General features: G+C 41.1%; 1 protein-coding gene across 1 annotated transcript in view; it reads right to left on the reverse strand.

Moving 5' to 3' along the window:
• Nucleotides 1-18,856, reverse strand: part of ZBTB46 (zinc finger and BTB domain containing 46) — a 33,593-nt gene that overhangs the window by 11,715 nt on the left and 3,022 nt on the right. Inside the window, exon 2 of the mRNA XM_062504936.1 lies at nucleotides 6,017-6,298. Within this exon, the coding sequence (XP_062360920.1) occupies nucleotides 6,017-6,298 (282 nt within the window). The remainder of the gene's footprint in view (nucleotides 1-6,016; nucleotides 6,299-18,856) is intronic.

Genomic DNA, 18,856 nt, shown 5'->3' on the forward strand with positions numbered 1-18,856 from the left:
AGGCAGCGGGGGAGATGGTGCTTCCACTTTGCCATCACTTTCACCCCTTGAACGATTCGAGTTGGTGCCAGGCCCTGGGGAACACAGGAAACCAATCTCACCCACGTGAACGAGCAGCAGCTGGTGGCTTTAAAAACGACCTCGCAAAGGCAGCGCCCCAGCACTCGCAGCTCATCTTCTGTCAGTGGGAGGGAATGCAGCAGGACAGGGATGCCAGGCTTTTGGTCTTTCTGGTTGATGGGTTGTTTGTTTGGTTTTTTTTTGTTTTTTTTTTTTTTAAAAAAAACAGCCTCCCCACCCAAATGTCTGTGTGTGCTGGAGTGACATCGCAGGGCTCGGTCACTACAGAGTCCGTCGGGAGAAAGAAGGACAGGGCAGCACAAATATCCACATTTCTCTTGGAGAAGCACCATGCTGAACACATATGCTTTCACCTTTAAGGAATGTACACACAAACTTCATTCCACTAATTTTCTTGAAAATTTATGTCACAGGTTCAGATCTCAAGATCTGTCTGTGGTGGTTTATTTAATATCAGACTGTCAGTACTTGATCTCAAAGTGCTTTACAAAAGATGGAAAAAAGGATTTCTGCCACTCTATATTTAGCAAGGATGGAGGTTCAAATATTTGTACAAAACTATTCAATTATACCTGACAGTCATTATGGTTTAAAAATCTCCCATAATTCAAAAGGAAAACACGCTGTGTCCGGCCCTTTCCTACGCTGTAGCAACAGCTGAATGGAAAACAATATTCCAGAAACTGCCCTGAGGATCAATGACAAAGCTAAATACAAATGGAGACAGTGTCATCAATATCACTGTACATTAGAAATTATTATGCAAACTTTAGCACATGCCTTGATGGAATATTGGAATGGCACACTGAGCACACTGTTCTTTTTGAAACACAAGGCAGCAAAACCAGAAGCAAATATGGCATAAAATAAACAAATTCATATTTAAAGCACTCTCTGACCTAAAGGCTTTTCCATTTCCAGCAAAAAAGAGTCTGATGGAAACCTTCAGGGATATAAAAAACCACTCTTTAATGCAGCTACAAATAACAAGTCACAGTTTACACTGTGTCCAAATACAATGCGCTGTGATCTGGGTGACAACAAAGCACTCGAGTGAAACCACACCAAGGTTTCAAAATGTGAACAATCCCAAACCTTACATTTTTATCAGCTATCAAAGGAAATTCTGCTCTTGTGCCACAAGCTGGATGTTTGATTTACTTTCCTCTGCTTTGATCACAGATCGATATCTATCCCAACTGTTCAGCTGGGATAACAATGCTCCAAGGTTTCCTTCAGGTGCTGCTCATCCGTTGCTGTTGTCATTTTAAAGTAGGACAACAAAATGCCAGAAATTCAAGATAGGAAAAGTTCAGGGGAAAGAAGGAATTTATCAGTATTTCCTGTTAGAAACTGTAACCAGGAATCCAGCTCTACAGGTCCATAGCAGAATTCCTGCCTAGACAGACACACGTTCCTTTTTTTTTTACCCCTAAACATCCCAAACTGATTCAAACTGCCCCAAAGGCATCTCAGGGTTACACTTCTTTGAACTAATTGTATTTTAGCACACAGAAAAGATAAACCAGTGGGGCCTGGCTTGATGAATTCTTTTATTAGCACCTTCCCAGAGTTTCACAGGTTCCAAAAAAAAAACCCAAAAAAAACCCCCAAACAAACAAACAAAAAAAAAAACCCTTTGCACTTCTTAAAGCAAAAATTAAAGCTAACAACCAGCAATAAAATTAAGCCCAGAGAATCAATAAACTATCATCCAAGGTGTACAAACACACAAAGATGTACAACACAACAAAGGTGAGTTTTCAAACAATGATCAGTATTTATTTGGTTTCAACAACTGCAAGTAACACAGGAAGAGAGAACCCCACATCAGTGACCCACACTTTGTACACAAGAACACGGATTTATGTCCATTCTGACTTATACTGTGAGAAACCTTTTTCCCTCCTAAACTTGTACTAAAATGAAGTTTAACCAAAAGTATTTTAACTTTCTAAATCAGGAATGAAACACTCTTTCCTTCAGTCAGCTCTGCACAAAGAAAATTAAGCAAGGGTTTAGCAATAGATGTGTGAATACAGAATTCTTGTGACAGCTGGACAGTAAACTATTGTGGAAAAGAGAAAGGCAAAGTTGTTATATCTCATTTAAAACTGCATTCATACTCCCCTAAATCTTCTTTTACCATGTGAGAAAATTCCACACCAAACTGAATATCTTTGACTTCTTCCTGGGAAAGTTGACCACTGTGTAAAATGTATGTCTTAACATCCACTGCAAGGATAAATTATTGGCTCCAATGAACCACTAACTAAAAATAACCTATTAGCTGGTTTGCCCAAAAGAAAAGGGCTCTGTGTACCATGTAATCACTTGGACTGGAAGCTTCATAGGAATTGCTTCTATAAACAGTTTCAGATGCAACAGGGTAAACAGGAAAAGCCAAACTTAGACATATAAAAAAGCCTTCAAATGTTCTATTCTGAAATGTGGAAGTCACCCTTTAAGGGAGTCGTGTGTCCCATTCCCCCCTCCCACGATGTGAAAGTTTTCTTTTTTTTTTTTTTAATGAGAAAACAAGGATGTAAACTAAATACCTCATTTTCTGACTAACATTAAAATTCTTCTTCTCTTGATTATACTTGGCAAAACCATCTCAAAACATTCGACTGAAGCCTTTGAGACTTCTGGCTGTGTGATGTAACCGTGCGGAACAATGCTACCAAAGTTCAGGCTCATAAATGAAATAAGACACTTTATTAAACCAAGGAGCTCTGCAGAGCAGCTCTGCTGGAGTGGAAATTACACAACAACCACCTGCTTTTAGAGACAAACCAAGAAAACATGGCAAGACCAGGAAAACTCTCATGATGTCTTATCTAAAAGGCACCCCCAGCAATAACCCAGGCAGGTTCAGTAACCAGGAGCTCCCCAGACAGCCTCAGTGTAACCCATGAGTAACTCACTTTTTTTTTTTCTGCAAAACCTGCGTGTTCCAGGTTTCTGACAAGCATATGAACAACGTCAATCTTGATCACACATCATGAATATCAAACTCTCAGAGCCCTTCAGCTGCAGGTTATCTGGCAACTGTACTAACCAAATGGCAAGATATTGAAGTTTTCCATCCTGATTTTAAATGAGTTTGAACTGGTTAACTTCAGAAATTCACCATAGTGATACAACACCCACACACACACATTCTGGGCTTCATTTTCCACCAACAGAATGTCAAGTTCATACCTCATATGATCATATAATGAATTAGTTAAAAAGAACATGGGCTAAAATGAAAACCTTGGGATATCATCTAACTTCTACAACAGGAAGAATTACGTGGAAGAGCAAGTGAAAACTTTTAGTGTGTGCAGTAACCTGGAGAGCAATATTCCCTTCAGAAATGGCTCAACCAAATTTTAAACACGTTTAACACCCTCTTTGCATCTGTCCACTTCCATTAATTCTTTTTTCCTCCAGAAAACAAAACAAAACCTGAATACTTCTACTTGAGGCAGTCACGTACCTCAGTGCTTTGTAAGAGAAGACAATCTAGTGATAGCAGCCAAGATTAAGAAACACTTCACTTTTTTAAAGTCAAGAGAGACTAATCACTTATAATCCCTGAAATTACTGCATTTCTTCTTAAATCAAGACAGATGAAAGCCACTGGGTTTGGTTGTCTTGTTAAATTCAATCTTTTTCACTGTGCTCCTACCTACTCTCTCTCTCTTTTTTTTTTTTTTAATATAATCCGGGACTTAATATGACTCAACATCCTCAAATTGTTTTTGAAGAAAAAAAATGTCAAAAACACCTACAAAGCCAGCACCAACCCAGACTGTGCTTTTACAGCTCCACAATCTTCCTGCCACTCGCTTCACTGTCATTTTATACACTGGAAATTCTCATTAAACTTGATGTCCTGTTCATTCAGTAATGACCACTTAAAAGAGAATTGTATATTACAAGATCTTTTTCAAGTGATTAAAATAAATTGATACCTGTGAATCTGAATAAGATGAAAGAAAAATATGTCTCTTAACTCCTGTTTTTTATAAAAACCCTCTGACCAGGCCACAGCCACATCCCTGACTGCTGTGAGAGCTACAGACCAAGCAGGAAGTCTTCCTTTTGACTTGGGTATTTCACTTTGTTTCCACAAAGATGAGATAATTGAAGCTCAGCTGAACTAAATCCAAGTAATAGCGAGAAGACTGGAAAATAAGAACCTCAAATACATCCTGGGCAGGACCTCCTGGACTATGGCACCCCTCAGTGAGCTATCAACTACCTCCTTTTCTAAATGCATCAAGGTTTATTTTAAACCCAGCTGGTTTCCTGCCTGCACCATGCCCATCCCCAAACTCTGCTTCTCAGGTGGCTGGGCAATCTCTAATTTTTAACCCGGATTTATGACTCCTTCGTACACATTTATCTTTATGTCAAGTGGTACTTCAGTTTTTAAGTAAAACCTAAAATCCTCCAACAAGGAGAAGGATGATGGATAGAGGGCAGCCCCGTCATTATTCCAATTTATCAAGACACAAGATGAAACTGCTGATTTCACCTGCCAGGAGCCCAAGGTTGGAACCCCTGGTGCATCCATCACCTGCAGTCGTGCATTAATCCAGGCTCCCACCCATCCTTGTGCCAGCTCAGGGCACCCTGCTACCTGCACCCAAACCCTGCCAATGAACTGAGCCACATCTGTGCTGTTCCACTGAAACTGAGGGATTTTCAACCCTGGAGCCCAGTCTGAACCTTCTAAATCTGATTTAACTGGAGATTCTTTGGGAAGTGAGTTACTGCAAAAGAAACCACGACACTGCACCAGCAATTCTGCACAAGTATTTAAGCTACAGGATAAGGTACAGAAACTTCAAGGTGTTTGGATTTTTTTTAAAAACAATCCCATTGTTAAGACATGAGAAGTGAAAAGACACTAAGTCTGACACTGCATTATGCAATGATTTCCCTTTGTCACACAACTCCAGGGACCATTTGGCCACCTGGATGGGGCTTGGAGTACCCTGGTCTAGTGGAAAGTGTCCCTGCCCATGGCAAGGGGTTGGAAAAAGATGATCTCCAAAGTCCCTCCCAACTCAAAGCATTCTGGGATTCTGTGATTTATTCTCTAATTCTATGACCACTGAAGTTATCTATCTTTTCCCATTGAGGAAACTAAAAGAAAACAACATAATAGATATCCCAAGTGAACTATTCATTCTACCTATTTGGTCAGTTTTCTCAGCACAGATAAACAGTTTCTTCTGGAAAGTAACATTTAGCACTCAGAAAACTGATGCTTGCTCTATTCTGGTTCACAAATTGTGCATCTTCTCAGAGTATTATTAAAATACACCATTAATAATTTCTTTATGCACTAGAGAATCAGGCTGCAATGAAGAAAACACAGAAATATGCTGAAAAATCAGCTGTTTACATCCAATGGTTCACATCAGCTGTCTCCAATAGATCACCAGTAGAAAAACATTCATTTCCAGGTGCAAGTATAACAAAATCAATAGCTGCTTACTACTTACAGGTCTAAAATTAAACTGCAAGAGGTAAAGATCATGCAGTCTACAACAGCCCAATTGTTTCCACAGACACAGGAGCAACATTCAAGCTGTTCAATGTCAACCGAGTTTGGATTGAAAACCTTTCCCCTTAATGACTCAAACACTTTGTATTTTGTTTGTAAACACCATTGTGCAAGTGAGCAAAACAGAAATTTGAGGGCAGGATGAATATTTTCTTCTAAGACTTCAGCAGTTAAAGTTGTATCAGCATCACACAAAAGTTTCCAAATGTTATGGATTAAGCAGGACTTAAACCTGGATACGAACACACCACCAGCAACAAACGAGGCGGTGACCTGTATTTTCTTCTCACTAAAGATTTCCCCTAAAGCATCACTAAAAAAAAAAAAAAGAAAAAAAAAAAAAGAATAAATATAAGGAGACCAACTTACGGGAGAGCGAGTGCGTGCCTTTGGGGAGGTACTCGAAGAGCAGCGAGCTGTCCTCGCCCAGCATGTCGGCTTTCAGCGACAGCAAGCTGTTCTTGCTCATCAGAGCCGCGCGCAGGTTGGCCACGGTGGCTGCCTGGAGAGCATCCTCCTTATCCGGGGTCAGGGGCTGGTGGATGTAGCTGGACTCCCCTGCCAGCAGCGCTTCCTCCACGCTGCCATAGGGCTCCGGCCGCTCCACCCTGCTGTCCGAGCTGCTGGGCTCCGTCCCGGCCGCGTCCGCACCTGCGGCAGGGAAGATGCTGTCAGAGAACTCCAGTGTTTCACTGTGGATCCGGGAAACAGAACCAGGAATGCAGCAACAGTTGTTTCGGCTTTGCTTTTCAAGTGGGATCGCTGTTCTCACTCCTCTTTTCCTGCCTCACGGTTGGGGGTTCTTTTTTTTACAGCCCGTTCCCTCCTGCCTCACCAACCCGGCTTGGGTTCGGTGCCACATGCTGTAAAGGCAGGGCACAGGGAGGGGATGTGTATTTTACCCACAACGTGGATAAGACTATTTATTTATCTTAAACTAAGATTTCAGGATAGTTTTCTAGTACTGAAATTACATTCCAAGGTTTAAGTTTCATTTTCTCCCTAATTTTGCACTCCAGTAGTCCAAATTTTCACTTTTGTTTCTTCCCCGCGATGAAGATTTTGAGAAATCCAGTAATAAACAGCCTCTGTAAGAGGGGTGCCGAGTATAAATCCCTTGGGGTCTCTTCCCAAAAAAATACACAATAACCAGTGGTTCCCAGCATATATCACAGGGTGGGTTTTTATACAGAAGTGTTACAGTTAAGAAAAAAAAAAGATACAGACCAGCCACTTTACAACATCTAACTACAAAGAAACTGTATAAAAATATAACATATTAGTAACAAATACATCAGTTACTGAACCCAAAGAAAACTGAAATAGCTATGATAAGGTAAACGCCTTCCTTCAAAAACACAGTTTATTTTTGTATTTTTGGGAAGGTCTAATTGAAGAGCCTTCTTTGTTTGAACTTTGACTCTCTTATCTGCTTAAATAATTTATGTATTTTTATGTAAAGGAAAATGACTATCAGACTCCTCTCTATTCTCCACATGAAACAACAAAAAATTGCACACAAAAAGGGCTGTTAGTCCATTTTAAAAGCGCATGAAACAAATTGCAATTACCTACTCCACAATCTGCAGCAGCAAACACAGCTGACACACTCAAAGCCCAGCTGAGCACCTGGCAAACGAAGCTGAAGCTTTCCAACAAACTTACGCCTTTGTGGCATTTCTCCTATCTATGCAGAGGAAAGAAAACAATCCATATCCAAAGAGAAAGCACAGTTAATGAGCTATCAGATGGAGAAAGAAGCTGTTTTGCAGATCCTGAATATTTTATTGCCTCCTAGTTTAAAAGAGATTTAAATCTACTTAATGCAAGAGGGAACTATGAGAGCTCAAACCAGTGGTAGGACACTTACAAAATTAATACCTGCTGCTTTCACAAATTCACTTGGCGCTCTTCAGGGCAAGGAATACAGGTGTTGTCCACACATAGCACTGCAATAAACTCACTCCTGCACAGAAGCTTGGGAGAAGGGAGGAGGCAGAGTAGGACAAACCAGCACTTGGTTTCCACAGCTTCAAACCAGGGCAAGGGATTAATCTGCAGAGCCTTATTAAAAATGCTAATGAGGACACTGGTACAGTGCCCACCTCCTGTAACCTGGAAAACAGCTGAAGGAAGATCATTATTTTTATCTCTATTTTACAGGTGGTGGCTGCCAGAGAAAGACGTGGGGACACGCTCAAGGTGCCCAGCCTGTGGAGCCAGGAGCAGCCAGAGACTTTCCCAGTCCCAGCTCAGGGCATATCAGATTCCAGAACATGTTCAGATTTGGTTTACTAAGCTGCACTGCTCTGCCAGTACATCCTACTGCTAAGTTGTTCCTTTAAAAAACAAACAGCCTCAAAGCAAACAATAAGGAAAAAGCAATCATAGGCAGAGTGCTCCCACACCCTGGAGATGTAGGGAATGGGCTGGGGACTACAAACACACTAGGAAGTCCATAAATGTGAACTACCAGAGATGATCGCTGTTTAAAACAAACCATTTTCCCTCCTCCATCTGTTTTGCTCGCATAATTTCATATTTTCAGTTTTATTAAATCTTAGCCAAGCAGAAGAATTCAAATTATTTGAATTTTTACGTATTTTGTCATCCCTCCATTAGCAGCTCACAGGATATTCACTTTTCTAGATGATAATGAAGGTTTTTTAAAAACAAGCCAGCATGCCTACATAAAGGAAAATTACAAGACAGTAAAAACCAGCAGCTGTTACAAAAGGTGGTAAAGGAAGCAAATCAAACTTTAGTCCATTAAATCGGTAACAGAGAGCTTCATCACATCAGAGCCACAATAATACCACGGTCCCATTGCCCACATGGGGAATCACAGCACGTAACTCGGGCCAGAAAGGGTGTTTGCCCACAAAACTGCATTCCCAAATAACCAGGCAGGCAGGGAATCACCTTGTGCTTTCTGCACTCCTTTCCCTGAGCCTGTTACAGCTGCTGATTGACAGTTGCCAGAATTGGCTCTGCCTGCTGCACATAAACACTAATTGCTAAAACACACACAGATTAATTGTAACCACAACAAGACATTAAATGTTCCTCAAAAGCCAAGATTAGAGACAGACAGCGAAATAGATGCTTCAGAGTTTCTAGTATTTATAGCCGGTGTAATCTAATCAAACACACATTTATGGCAAAATAAATATCCACTTAGTCACATAAGTACCAAAATACTCTCAGCACACCAAAACCCAAAAAATGCGCCAAGTTCCTCTCCACAGCGCCTCCAAAACCACTTCTCTTTTCTCTAGAATGCAGCTCCTTTTAACAAGATTTAGCCAAAGAATGATATGAATCGAAAGCGTCCGTCACTTCCCAGTAATCCAAACTGTTTACTCCAGTGCTTCAGCCCCGCATAAACCAGGCTTTGGTCAATGAGCTTCTATTCTGCAATTATTCACTGCCACGGGCCCCAGACGTCCATCCCAGCCCTCCAGAGCTCGTTTTTCACCCTGCTGGGACAGACCCTGCAACTGCAGGGCTCCACACGCAGGAAATCCCGAGCTAAACACGGGATTAATGCTGCTTGGGAAATTGAGCTCATTAGTCTCTTTAGCAAATAATTATTTTGCAGTTATTCTCTTACACCAGCCTACTTTCCAAAACATGGAAGCTTTAGAAAAGCTTTCTTAAATTGGTTGGCTTGGATGATATTTTATTGTTAGCTCTTACTGTCAAATAAAACACTGAGCCTGTTTTTTGACAAGTTTGGCAACAGTACTTCCATGCAATTCTGAAAACAACAGTAAAGTTTGTACTTATACACAAAGCATCACGTAACGGGGATACAAGGACTGCAAGCACCTTCTCACAGAGGTCACCCATCCCAGCTGAGCTCAAAATACACTTCATTCCCAGCCAAACAGACCAGGCAGGCTTAAACAGATCCATGAAGAGGAATAAACCTCACACCAGGACAACGGGAGCAGTACAATATTCCCAACACACCCAGGGTGGCTACTGTGTGAATTCTGGAAGTCCTATAAACGAAGCTCCTGTCACAAACCCAGGAATGGGAAAAGCAAGTTGCACTAGTCACAAAAAATCAAGCACTACAGACATCTATCTGGCAGCCCCTTGGAAAGGGCTGTGGCACAAATCAAAGTATTGCAATGAACTTAAAGTATCTAAATGTTAATGGGATAATTTATTTTCAAAGACTTAGGAGGAAACTGACAGTAAAAAGCACTAAACCTAGTCCAACAACTGAACAAAACACACACGCCATCCCAGAAACAGCAAGGGAAAGTTCCATTTCAAAGACTCCCTTTACTACCTTAATTAATTACTTTAATACATAAACCAATTTTTCTCTTGTATTTCTTCTCCCTGCTTCTGTCATTTTTTCCTCATTACAGCTTAAACTCAGCTGTTACCAAAGTACCTCCTCAGTGTCTACTTCTCTCACACCACTTATTTCTTGTTTATACTGTGTTTTAACCTTCTCAATAAACCCCCAGTGGGGTTTCCCAGACTCCCAACACTATTATTCTCTTTCATAGTTCTTTTTTTTTAAATTATTTTTTTCCCTTTTCATCTTTTATTCCTGCTCTCTCATGTAGACAGTTGAACATCTAGAAATCAGTAACTGGAGAACGAAACCCATGAGAAGAGAGAAAGGCGTGAATAAAAGCCATACAGGGTTGCATCTGCTGCTGGAAAACTCAAAGCAGAAACAAGCTTTTTCCCCCAAGAACTAAAGGCAATGCTTTGCCAGGTTGATCTTTCTCAATATTGCTCTTTTTATTATAGTCTCGAGGTAAGAGGGGATCAAGAAATCTGTCATCTTCTCTTCAAAGCCCTGTTCAGTGTAGCAGAAGCTCAAAGCAGGGATGTTTCTCCCTGGGTGTCCCAAATCTCTGGGGTCGTGTGGCACAGGTGATCCCCAGCAGTGAGGGGGAGCCAGCCACAGGCACGGGAGTCCTTCAAAGGAGGGCAACAGTACCTCACTTACCATTTACAGAGCTTTAAAACAGTTCCTCTCTATTTCTCCATCACCTGGCATATTTCAGGAGTCTTTGAGGAGCCCTCCCAACCCCACTGGAGTACAGGGGTGTTTCATGAGCCATTCCTCCAGCACACCTTTCTGAACTGGAGGTCTCACCACTCAGCACCTGCAGGAAACTCTCTGCAAGTCTCACAACCTCCAAAGACAATGGCAATTCAAGCTTCCTGCCACAAGAAGCTCCTTGCTGCAGCTCACCCCACTTGCAGGACCCAATTTGGCAGAACTAGGGTGGAAAGGTGAACTGAAGGGAAGACACCTCTGGGTACAGGAGTCCTGCTGCCAGCAAGGCAAGAACCTGGGAAAGTGAAGTCTGGAAAGAGGAGCAGCTGGACTTCACCTGAGGTGGTGTCACCATCAGACAGGGGACTGAGAAATCATCCTGACCTAGGGCAGCACAACTGCTCTGTCACGTGCAGTCATCTTTAAGAATTGTAGAATAAATTGGGCTGAAAGTGACTTCAGAGCTACTTAGGATCCCAGTGGCTTGTGGAGCCCAGTTGTGGATATCAGCAGGGAGGACAGAGTAGAACTTCCCAGGTCCTTCCTCCACCTTTTGACCACTTTGTGAAGAATCTCCTCCTTTCACCCTGTGAGAACCTCCCTTCCTGTAACTCCTGTCCATTACCTCAGTCCTTTCTCATCTGAGAAGGGTCTGGCCCTGGATAACCCACACACCTCCCCTTCTCTTCTTGAAGATTTTAAACCAAGCTGTCTCAGCCTCTCCTCACACACATCATCTCGATGGCCTCAGCTGCACTTGCTTAAGCTTGTCAAAGTCTTTCTTGGCCTGGAGATGCTCAAACTGGATCCTGTACTCCAAATGCTCTCCCTAAGGCAGGCAGCCAACCTTCCCTAGCTGTGAGGGCACACAGGCTCTTCTTCAGCTCCTTACTCACCAGAAGACATTTTCTGCAAAGCTGCTTTCTCTCTCCTTGGCTGCCAACCCAAAGTGCTGCACGGGGTTATCCTTCCCACTTGACTTGCTGCAATTCCTGCTGTGCCTGGCACTGCTGCCTTCCAGCCAACCATCCCTCCCAGCCTGGTGCCATCCAACAACTCGCTGAGGGTTCACAACATCCCACCACACAAGTTGTTAATGAACAGAATCAAGCATCAAGCCTGGAAGCAGCCTGGGATGGATGCAGGCATCACACTTCCTGGGGCACATGTTTTGGATCTCCTGCACACAACTGGATAATTTTTAGTGTGATGGAAAACAATTTTTTTTTCTGCTTACATCGTGGCAAGCAGAAAGGGAAGAAGTCCCAACATCAGCAAATTCTGCACCCTCCTCTGCTACTCCCTCTGTGGCACCAAGACCACACATATAGTTGTGATAGAACTTGAGACAGGAACTAAAATGTTAAAAATAAATTGATTTATTTAAAAAAAAAGTTATATTTAAATGCAGATCAGCCCCCATATCTGGTTCTCTACAGGGTCTCACAGATTTTCACCGGAACAACCGCAGGAGAGCGTGGGGGTGCAGTTAAGTACCAAAGGAAAGTGGGAGCCACTCAAACCCAGCTTTTGTTTCAGGTACACTGACAAAATGTGACCCAAAAAAACTTAGGTGAAATAAAAGACTTAATTTTCTGAGGCTCTTCAACCTATTTGGGTCAAGTATCTGCCTGACAGGAGATTTTATCTAGAATTCTAGGGATGATGTTTCTTGTGTAAGTTTAGGAAGGTTCGGCTTGATCTCCTCCTGTACAAAAGGCAATTAATTTTTAAACTCTCAGGGAAAAAAAAAAATAGCTTTCATTTCATAGTGTGTTTTTTGATTGGGAATTATTAAAAAAAAAAAAAAGAAGCACACAGGCTGGCAGAAAAATGACAATCTTTTACCAGCTGCTAAAAATATCCTTGAAGTTTGTATTTCAGTTCCCTCCTCCTTTCTAACAGAAATCTTACAAAAGTGTTTCACAACTCACTATTTGCTAAGCAAACCCCAGCGTTCTCACCCACTGCAATATTTACATGGGGAAGTGATGCCATGAGCTATATTGGGTTGGTTTGCACTATTTTACAACCATAACAGTACACATGTGGATACAATAAATGTGCACAGCATTCAGAATCAGCTCCAATTTCCTAGAGCAGGAAATAATCAAGCAAACATGGATATTTAACCACAACACATATTATCATTAAAAACTGCCTTTATCTTGAAGGCTTTGAGATACCTTAAGTGAATCCTTACAGAATCAAAAACTTGGTCTCCTCCAGGCTGTGCTTTACCACCCCTGTTCTTTCAGGTTTGAACCCTACTACAGCTTCTCCACCACTACTCAAAGCAGGGTGACCTGGGACTGTCAGGATTTGAGTTCTGAAAAACACTGTCCTGCAGGAAAATGCCATTTTCTAATGCTGCTCCTGTTTCTGGAGGGCTCAGGAAGAGCCCATGCTAGCTGAGGCTCCAGTATAATTTTCCAGCCTACAGCCATAAGATGTTCACTATCTGTGTTTTACCAACAGAAATATTCTCCTCACCAGCTCTAGAACACTCTTGCTAAAATAAACCAGGCTTGTTCTATACAAATACGAGCTGGTTTTATGTTGCTATTCCTGCAGCATATTCTGAAAGCACAAGTGTATCCCCATCTTTGTCTTCCTCAAAACAGTAATCAGTGTACAAACAACTGGAAATTTCCCTCCACTCCTCCGGGTACTTGGAAAAAAAAATAATCAATTTTCATCTCTTTCCCGTAATAATTGTTTTTCTACCATTGAATCAAGTTCTGCAGACACTTTCCTGTGGTCAGCAAAAAACTCCTGGTTCAGACCCTGCTGCTTGGTGCTGCTCCCCCACCTCCTGCTAGTGACCTCAACTCAACTGTTCCTTGGGCTACAGAGCAAACCTGGCCAACTGCTGATCTTCCTAAAAAAAGGTAGAACAAATCCAAAAAAGAGAGAAATGGTTAAACCAGGTGAGTTAATTGTTTTAGAAACTATTCTAAAATGGGATAGTACAGTACCCTTGCAGGAGCAGGAATGACTGGGCAGTAACAGAAATACCTTAAGCCACTCTTGTTTCTCCAAAATATGCAGAGAATTGTACAGTAACTTGAGACTATCACTTTAAAAGTACTGCAAGCTTAACCTTTTTCCAAGTCTCTTAATTCAGGCAATAAAAGGAGTGACACTATTCCCTGCTGCTCCTCAGGATAGAGGCAGACACAAACATGAAGGGACAGAAATAAAACATTGAAGTACCACATTAAATATGAATATTAGCACTCCTGATATGACAGAATGGTGAGTTATAGACTCTGAAAATCCTCAGAACAAATATTTACCTTTTGAAACAAGTGTCCTGGGGGAAAAAAAAACCAAGAGAGAATACAAAAACAAATCAGAGACCAGTACAGAAAAGCTTCGGTTTGATTCCCAGGCACTACATCTTAAGAATTAATTCCTACTACATTTTAATGTAAAAGAAGCATTGCAAGTACAGAAATTAAAATCCTGAACAGGGCCGATTGCAAAGAAGGATTAGAATTTACATTAAAATACTACAAGCTTCTTGATTTCTCACTCATAATTTCAAAGTAAAGAACGAAAAAGGGGTAAGAAGTTTATGAAAAGTTTATGAAAAGTTGAGATGTCCGTAAAGAACAGGAACAAATAAAATAGTGAGGAGGTGAATCAGGAGAGGGGAAATGCCTCTGATCTCTGGAGTTCAAGCAGATTAACAGAATCAGAACTGCTACCACGGGGAAGGAGGAAGAGGAGGAGGAGGGCTTGGGAGCCTGGGGAAAATGGAATGCAGGGTGGGGAAAGGAAACAGACACTGAGCATTGAGCTAAAGCTGGTTTAGGGTGGAACCATTTTAAAGCCAGGGTGTAGCCAGGGAGTAAATGTGTCTGGGTTTAAAGCAATGATTTTAGTTTCCAAACTTGAAAATAACCTGACCTAACCCTTCAATAACAGAAACCCCAAAGTTACTCCTGTGAAGATTGGATCCTAATAACTCTACTAGTGGAGATACAGAGAACCTGAATTATTCACTGAGTACCCTCTGCAAAACTCTTGATATGGACATCGAGATCAGTGGTGTTCAGGGTCAGGTTTTTTTGTTGTTTTTTTTTTTTTTTTTTCTTTCCCTTTGGTTTTGTATTTTGAGGCAACTCAGCCACCTCCACACACTGCACTGGTGCTTCAGGCACACCAAGAGATCCAGAGAGGGTCCAGAAACCTGGGCAGCTCCTAAGCCCAAGGAATGCAGGCTAAGCCGATTTTGGGCTAAGAAAGAATTCAGGGGGTGGCATAAGAACACAGAGCTGTAACCCCTCCATGCCTGGCTGCATCACTGGCCACCAGGGTATCTAAATATCTCCCCAGCAAAACCCCCTCAATTGCAGCAAAGATTTTAACACCTTGCACCATAACTGCAATGTCATGGCTGTAAAAGAAGGTGGAAAAATGCAGTAATGAACTTAATTTTCCAAGTGGCAGGCAATTTGCAGTTTACTATTACCTACCCTCAAAAACACTACAACACCTTTCCAATAAGGTGTTTTAATCCAAAACATCTATCCTGCTTAAAAAGTGATCTTTCCAAAATGAGGCATAAAAATGGTTCTCAGTAACAAACTAAAAGTAAGAAATTATTAAAATTTGAGCCTGTGTTGGTTTTTAGGACATCAGGCATTCATATAACAACTGAAATTTTAGCCAGCCCAGTTTTCAGTCATGGCTGTAACAAACCATTAAACACCTGGGACTGGAGACTCCCTCTCTTCAAAGCAAAATCCATTTAAAGGAAGAGTAACTGACTATTCTGTCCCAGTGACATTTCTGGCAGGATAATTTCAACACTGCCCACTTCCAAAACTTCTCTTAGCACCTCCTTCAATACATTCATTTTTGTCTTGTAAAACAGAGCAAAAATCTTTACAAGTTCCTTAAACTCCTGAATCCTGAGTACCAACATCACACTAATCTTCCCCCCTTTTCTAATTTTGCAAAATCTGGATTCCTCTAGTTGGACCAATATGCTTGCCAAATACCACAGCAGAAACAGGAATTTTCAGGGGAATTACTTATTTAATAATGACTTGAAAATGTGAATCAAGGGAAGAGCTGAAGATTTGCATTGACAAAGGGACAGGGTTACAGGAAACCCAGTAGCTTGCTGAGAATAAACGACTTTATTTCAAGAATAAAAATCACCCTGTAATAAGGCAATCCACACATTCACCTGCCTGTACTCAGGTTCAGAGACCTCACCTACAGAAACTTTGTTGAGTTCATCTGGAATGAGCTCTTCCTTGCCTGTCTCTCAATCCTTTTGCAATGTAAGCTCCCTATGTGATCCAACTGTTCAGCATCTGTGCTCCCCAACATCTCCTGTAATCATAATTTGCTCTCTGGAAACCAAGACAGAAAAAGGGATGGGAATGTTGACGACACCAGCTGTCTCCAGGATTCCTGGGGAGCTCAGCTCCCTGCAGCAGCCTCTGCAGTCACACTTGTGCCATTGGAAAATGAGTGACTGAAACATCTCCTCACCAGGAGGGAGGAAACTTGTGCATAATTAAAGATTTTGATGGGGAAAACGTTAGAGGAACTGTGAGCTCTGCAAAGTCAGCAGGATACAGCGAAGTCCTGCCTGTCCTTCCCATGGAGGTCACTAGTCTGGGCTTACTCAAGTCCTGAAGTTCCTCTTAACAGAACACAGCAATTCCTCTACATGTGTTAAAGGAAAGAAAAGAGTTCCCAAACTATTGCCCCTTTAGAAAGGGCTGCTCTGTTTTTAAAATAATTAGCCTAATTTCACAGTCAATTGGCACACAGAAATTCACTTGCAGCTTTTGGGTGCAAACACTCAGAAGATGTGTGGGAGTATTTCCTTGGAAATAAATTCCTGAATCATAACTACCATGCTTGAACTAACACATTAATAAAGCCATCAATAAATTCTTCAAAAGACACCCTTTCAGTGGCAGAGTTTTCTATTACGTGAAGAAGCAAAACCAGCAACCATTTGCTGGCTTAACAGTGAAGATATCAATTCTCATTTCCAAACACCACCTGATCCTGTAGTCCACACACTTAGGGTGTATAATCCTGTAAAAATTTTATCCAGTAAGGTTAAAGAAGCAGGAACCTAAGGCAAATAAAGATGTTCAAGGCACAAGACTACTTCTGAATTTCGTAAGCATCTTTGATACAAAGACTAACTACAAAGAGAGCAACATGTTTCTTTAGAAAACCTATAAAATTTAAGAAAAAGGGATAAAATAAAAGGCAGACCTCTTCTTTTGGCAAGTCCATGGAGGAAATTATTTTTGGCTCAATTATGAAGAAAGTTATTATTTATAAAAGCCCATTCTTCAGTTTACTTCAGAGAACTGCTGCTTCAAGTTAATGTGTCTTGGTGAGGAAAACATATATATTAATGTTTCCTACAAGAAATGACAGACTGACATCCTGAACAACCCAAACAGGATGAGAAAGACAAAACCTAATGTGTTTGATGCTAAACAGGCAGTCCTAATTAATAAATAGAAACTAGCATGTAAAGATGATGCCCATCAAGCTTGGTGCTTGACTGACAGCACACTGAGAAACTGAGAAGTGAATCAGAGTCCCAATCCAGCACCTCAGTTTTTCATTTGCATTCTTTTGCAAATCCTATTTGATCATTCTTTCTTGGATAAAAAGACAATCTTCATGGCAGACATTAACAATCTCTTGCTATTTCCATTATGTTAGATTACCATTAATAAGATTAGTCCAGACACTCCTTTTTATTTTAATCTCCAATGTTGTCAGATCCAAAGACTCTCAACCGCACCCTACCAGCATATGGGAAATCAATGGATTCACAAAGAATTTTCTTACCCTTTCAATTTAAATAAAATCTGTGTCTTTTTTTTGAGATATCACTGATTTGTATTTAAATAGTCTACTTAAATATTTGGGACAACTTAATACACATGCCTGTTCTGATAAGAATGTTTTTCCCACTGAAAGCAGCACCAGCGCTGAGTGTGAATGAGCTAAGTTGTTTCAAAAGCAAAGTTTCAGTGACTGCAATGTGCTTCTTTGTAATATAACAGGAATTAAATAATCCTATACGTAATAGAGGAGTAGCAAGCATATTTTTCATCTGTGAATATCCTGCCCCAAACAATCACTGAATTTAAAGGGTGATGGAATGAATTTAAATTGCAATGGTTACTTGCAGGATTCCCCTCCCAAAAAGCTGCTGAAATGCAGTGCTGTTTGCAACCAAGACCACAAGAGTAGTTTGCACAATTCCAGGAGGAAGACTGAGCTTTGAAGAAGTATTATCCTAAATCAGCTTTTGCATTTCCAGAATACAATGTCCAGTGTTAGCCCAGCAGTCGAGAGGCATTTGTAAACCACCCCAGTGAACCCAACAAGAGCTTCCAGCCTCAGCAAGCAGCATCTTAAAAAACTGATTAGATCAGAAAAGTGAATGAGCATCAAAGAACAAAGAGTTCTAGGTAACTTTCTTTCCTCTCAGTTACTTCTGAAAGAACATTCAACACCCATTTCCTCAGTAAGTGAGTAGCTTTCCATCCTAGCTGTGAATATTGCTGATAGGGATACTTCTAAATAAATGAGCTAAAAGAGAGCCCTAGACTATGAAGTCTGTTTTAAAAAATGAAAACTGACATGACTAAATCAAAGACAACTTCAAGCTGAAATTTAAACACAACCTAAATACTTGTTACAAATGTCTGCACTGTGTCACTACCCATTTGCACACAAGAAAATCAATTATTCTTCACACTTAGGAGTTAAGTCTGCGACACTCCTACAGCACTGCTGAATTCTAATCGGAGAGGGAAGAACCTGGGATATCAAAATCCAGCCTAAGCACAACCCTGTAGCTCAGGATATGAAGTTTGCAGGAAAATATCTCCCATCTGCTGGATATGGGAAATACCCATGCAAGACCAGAAGATCCTACTGTTTGCTGCAGACAGGGATGTTTTTGGTGTAGCAGAGTTGCTTTTAACTTCACAGGGAAAGAGCATCAGCCTCCCCTGAATGCCCATTCGATTTCCCCCAAACTGCAGGTTTATCACATGAGAGGTTGCCTGTTGACAAGGTGTCCAAGGTTTACCAAAACTGAGCATGTATGTATCTCAAATCCTTTGAAATCATACCAAAAAAAAAAAAAAAAAAAAAAAAAA

This window comes from Cinclus cinclus, chromosome 18 (genome assembly GCF_963662255.1).
Source record: "Cinclus cinclus chromosome 18, bCinCin1.1, whole genome shotgun sequence".
NCBI classification, from domain to species: domain Eukaryota; kingdom Metazoa; phylum Chordata; class Aves; order Passeriformes; family Cinclidae; genus Cinclus; species Cinclus cinclus.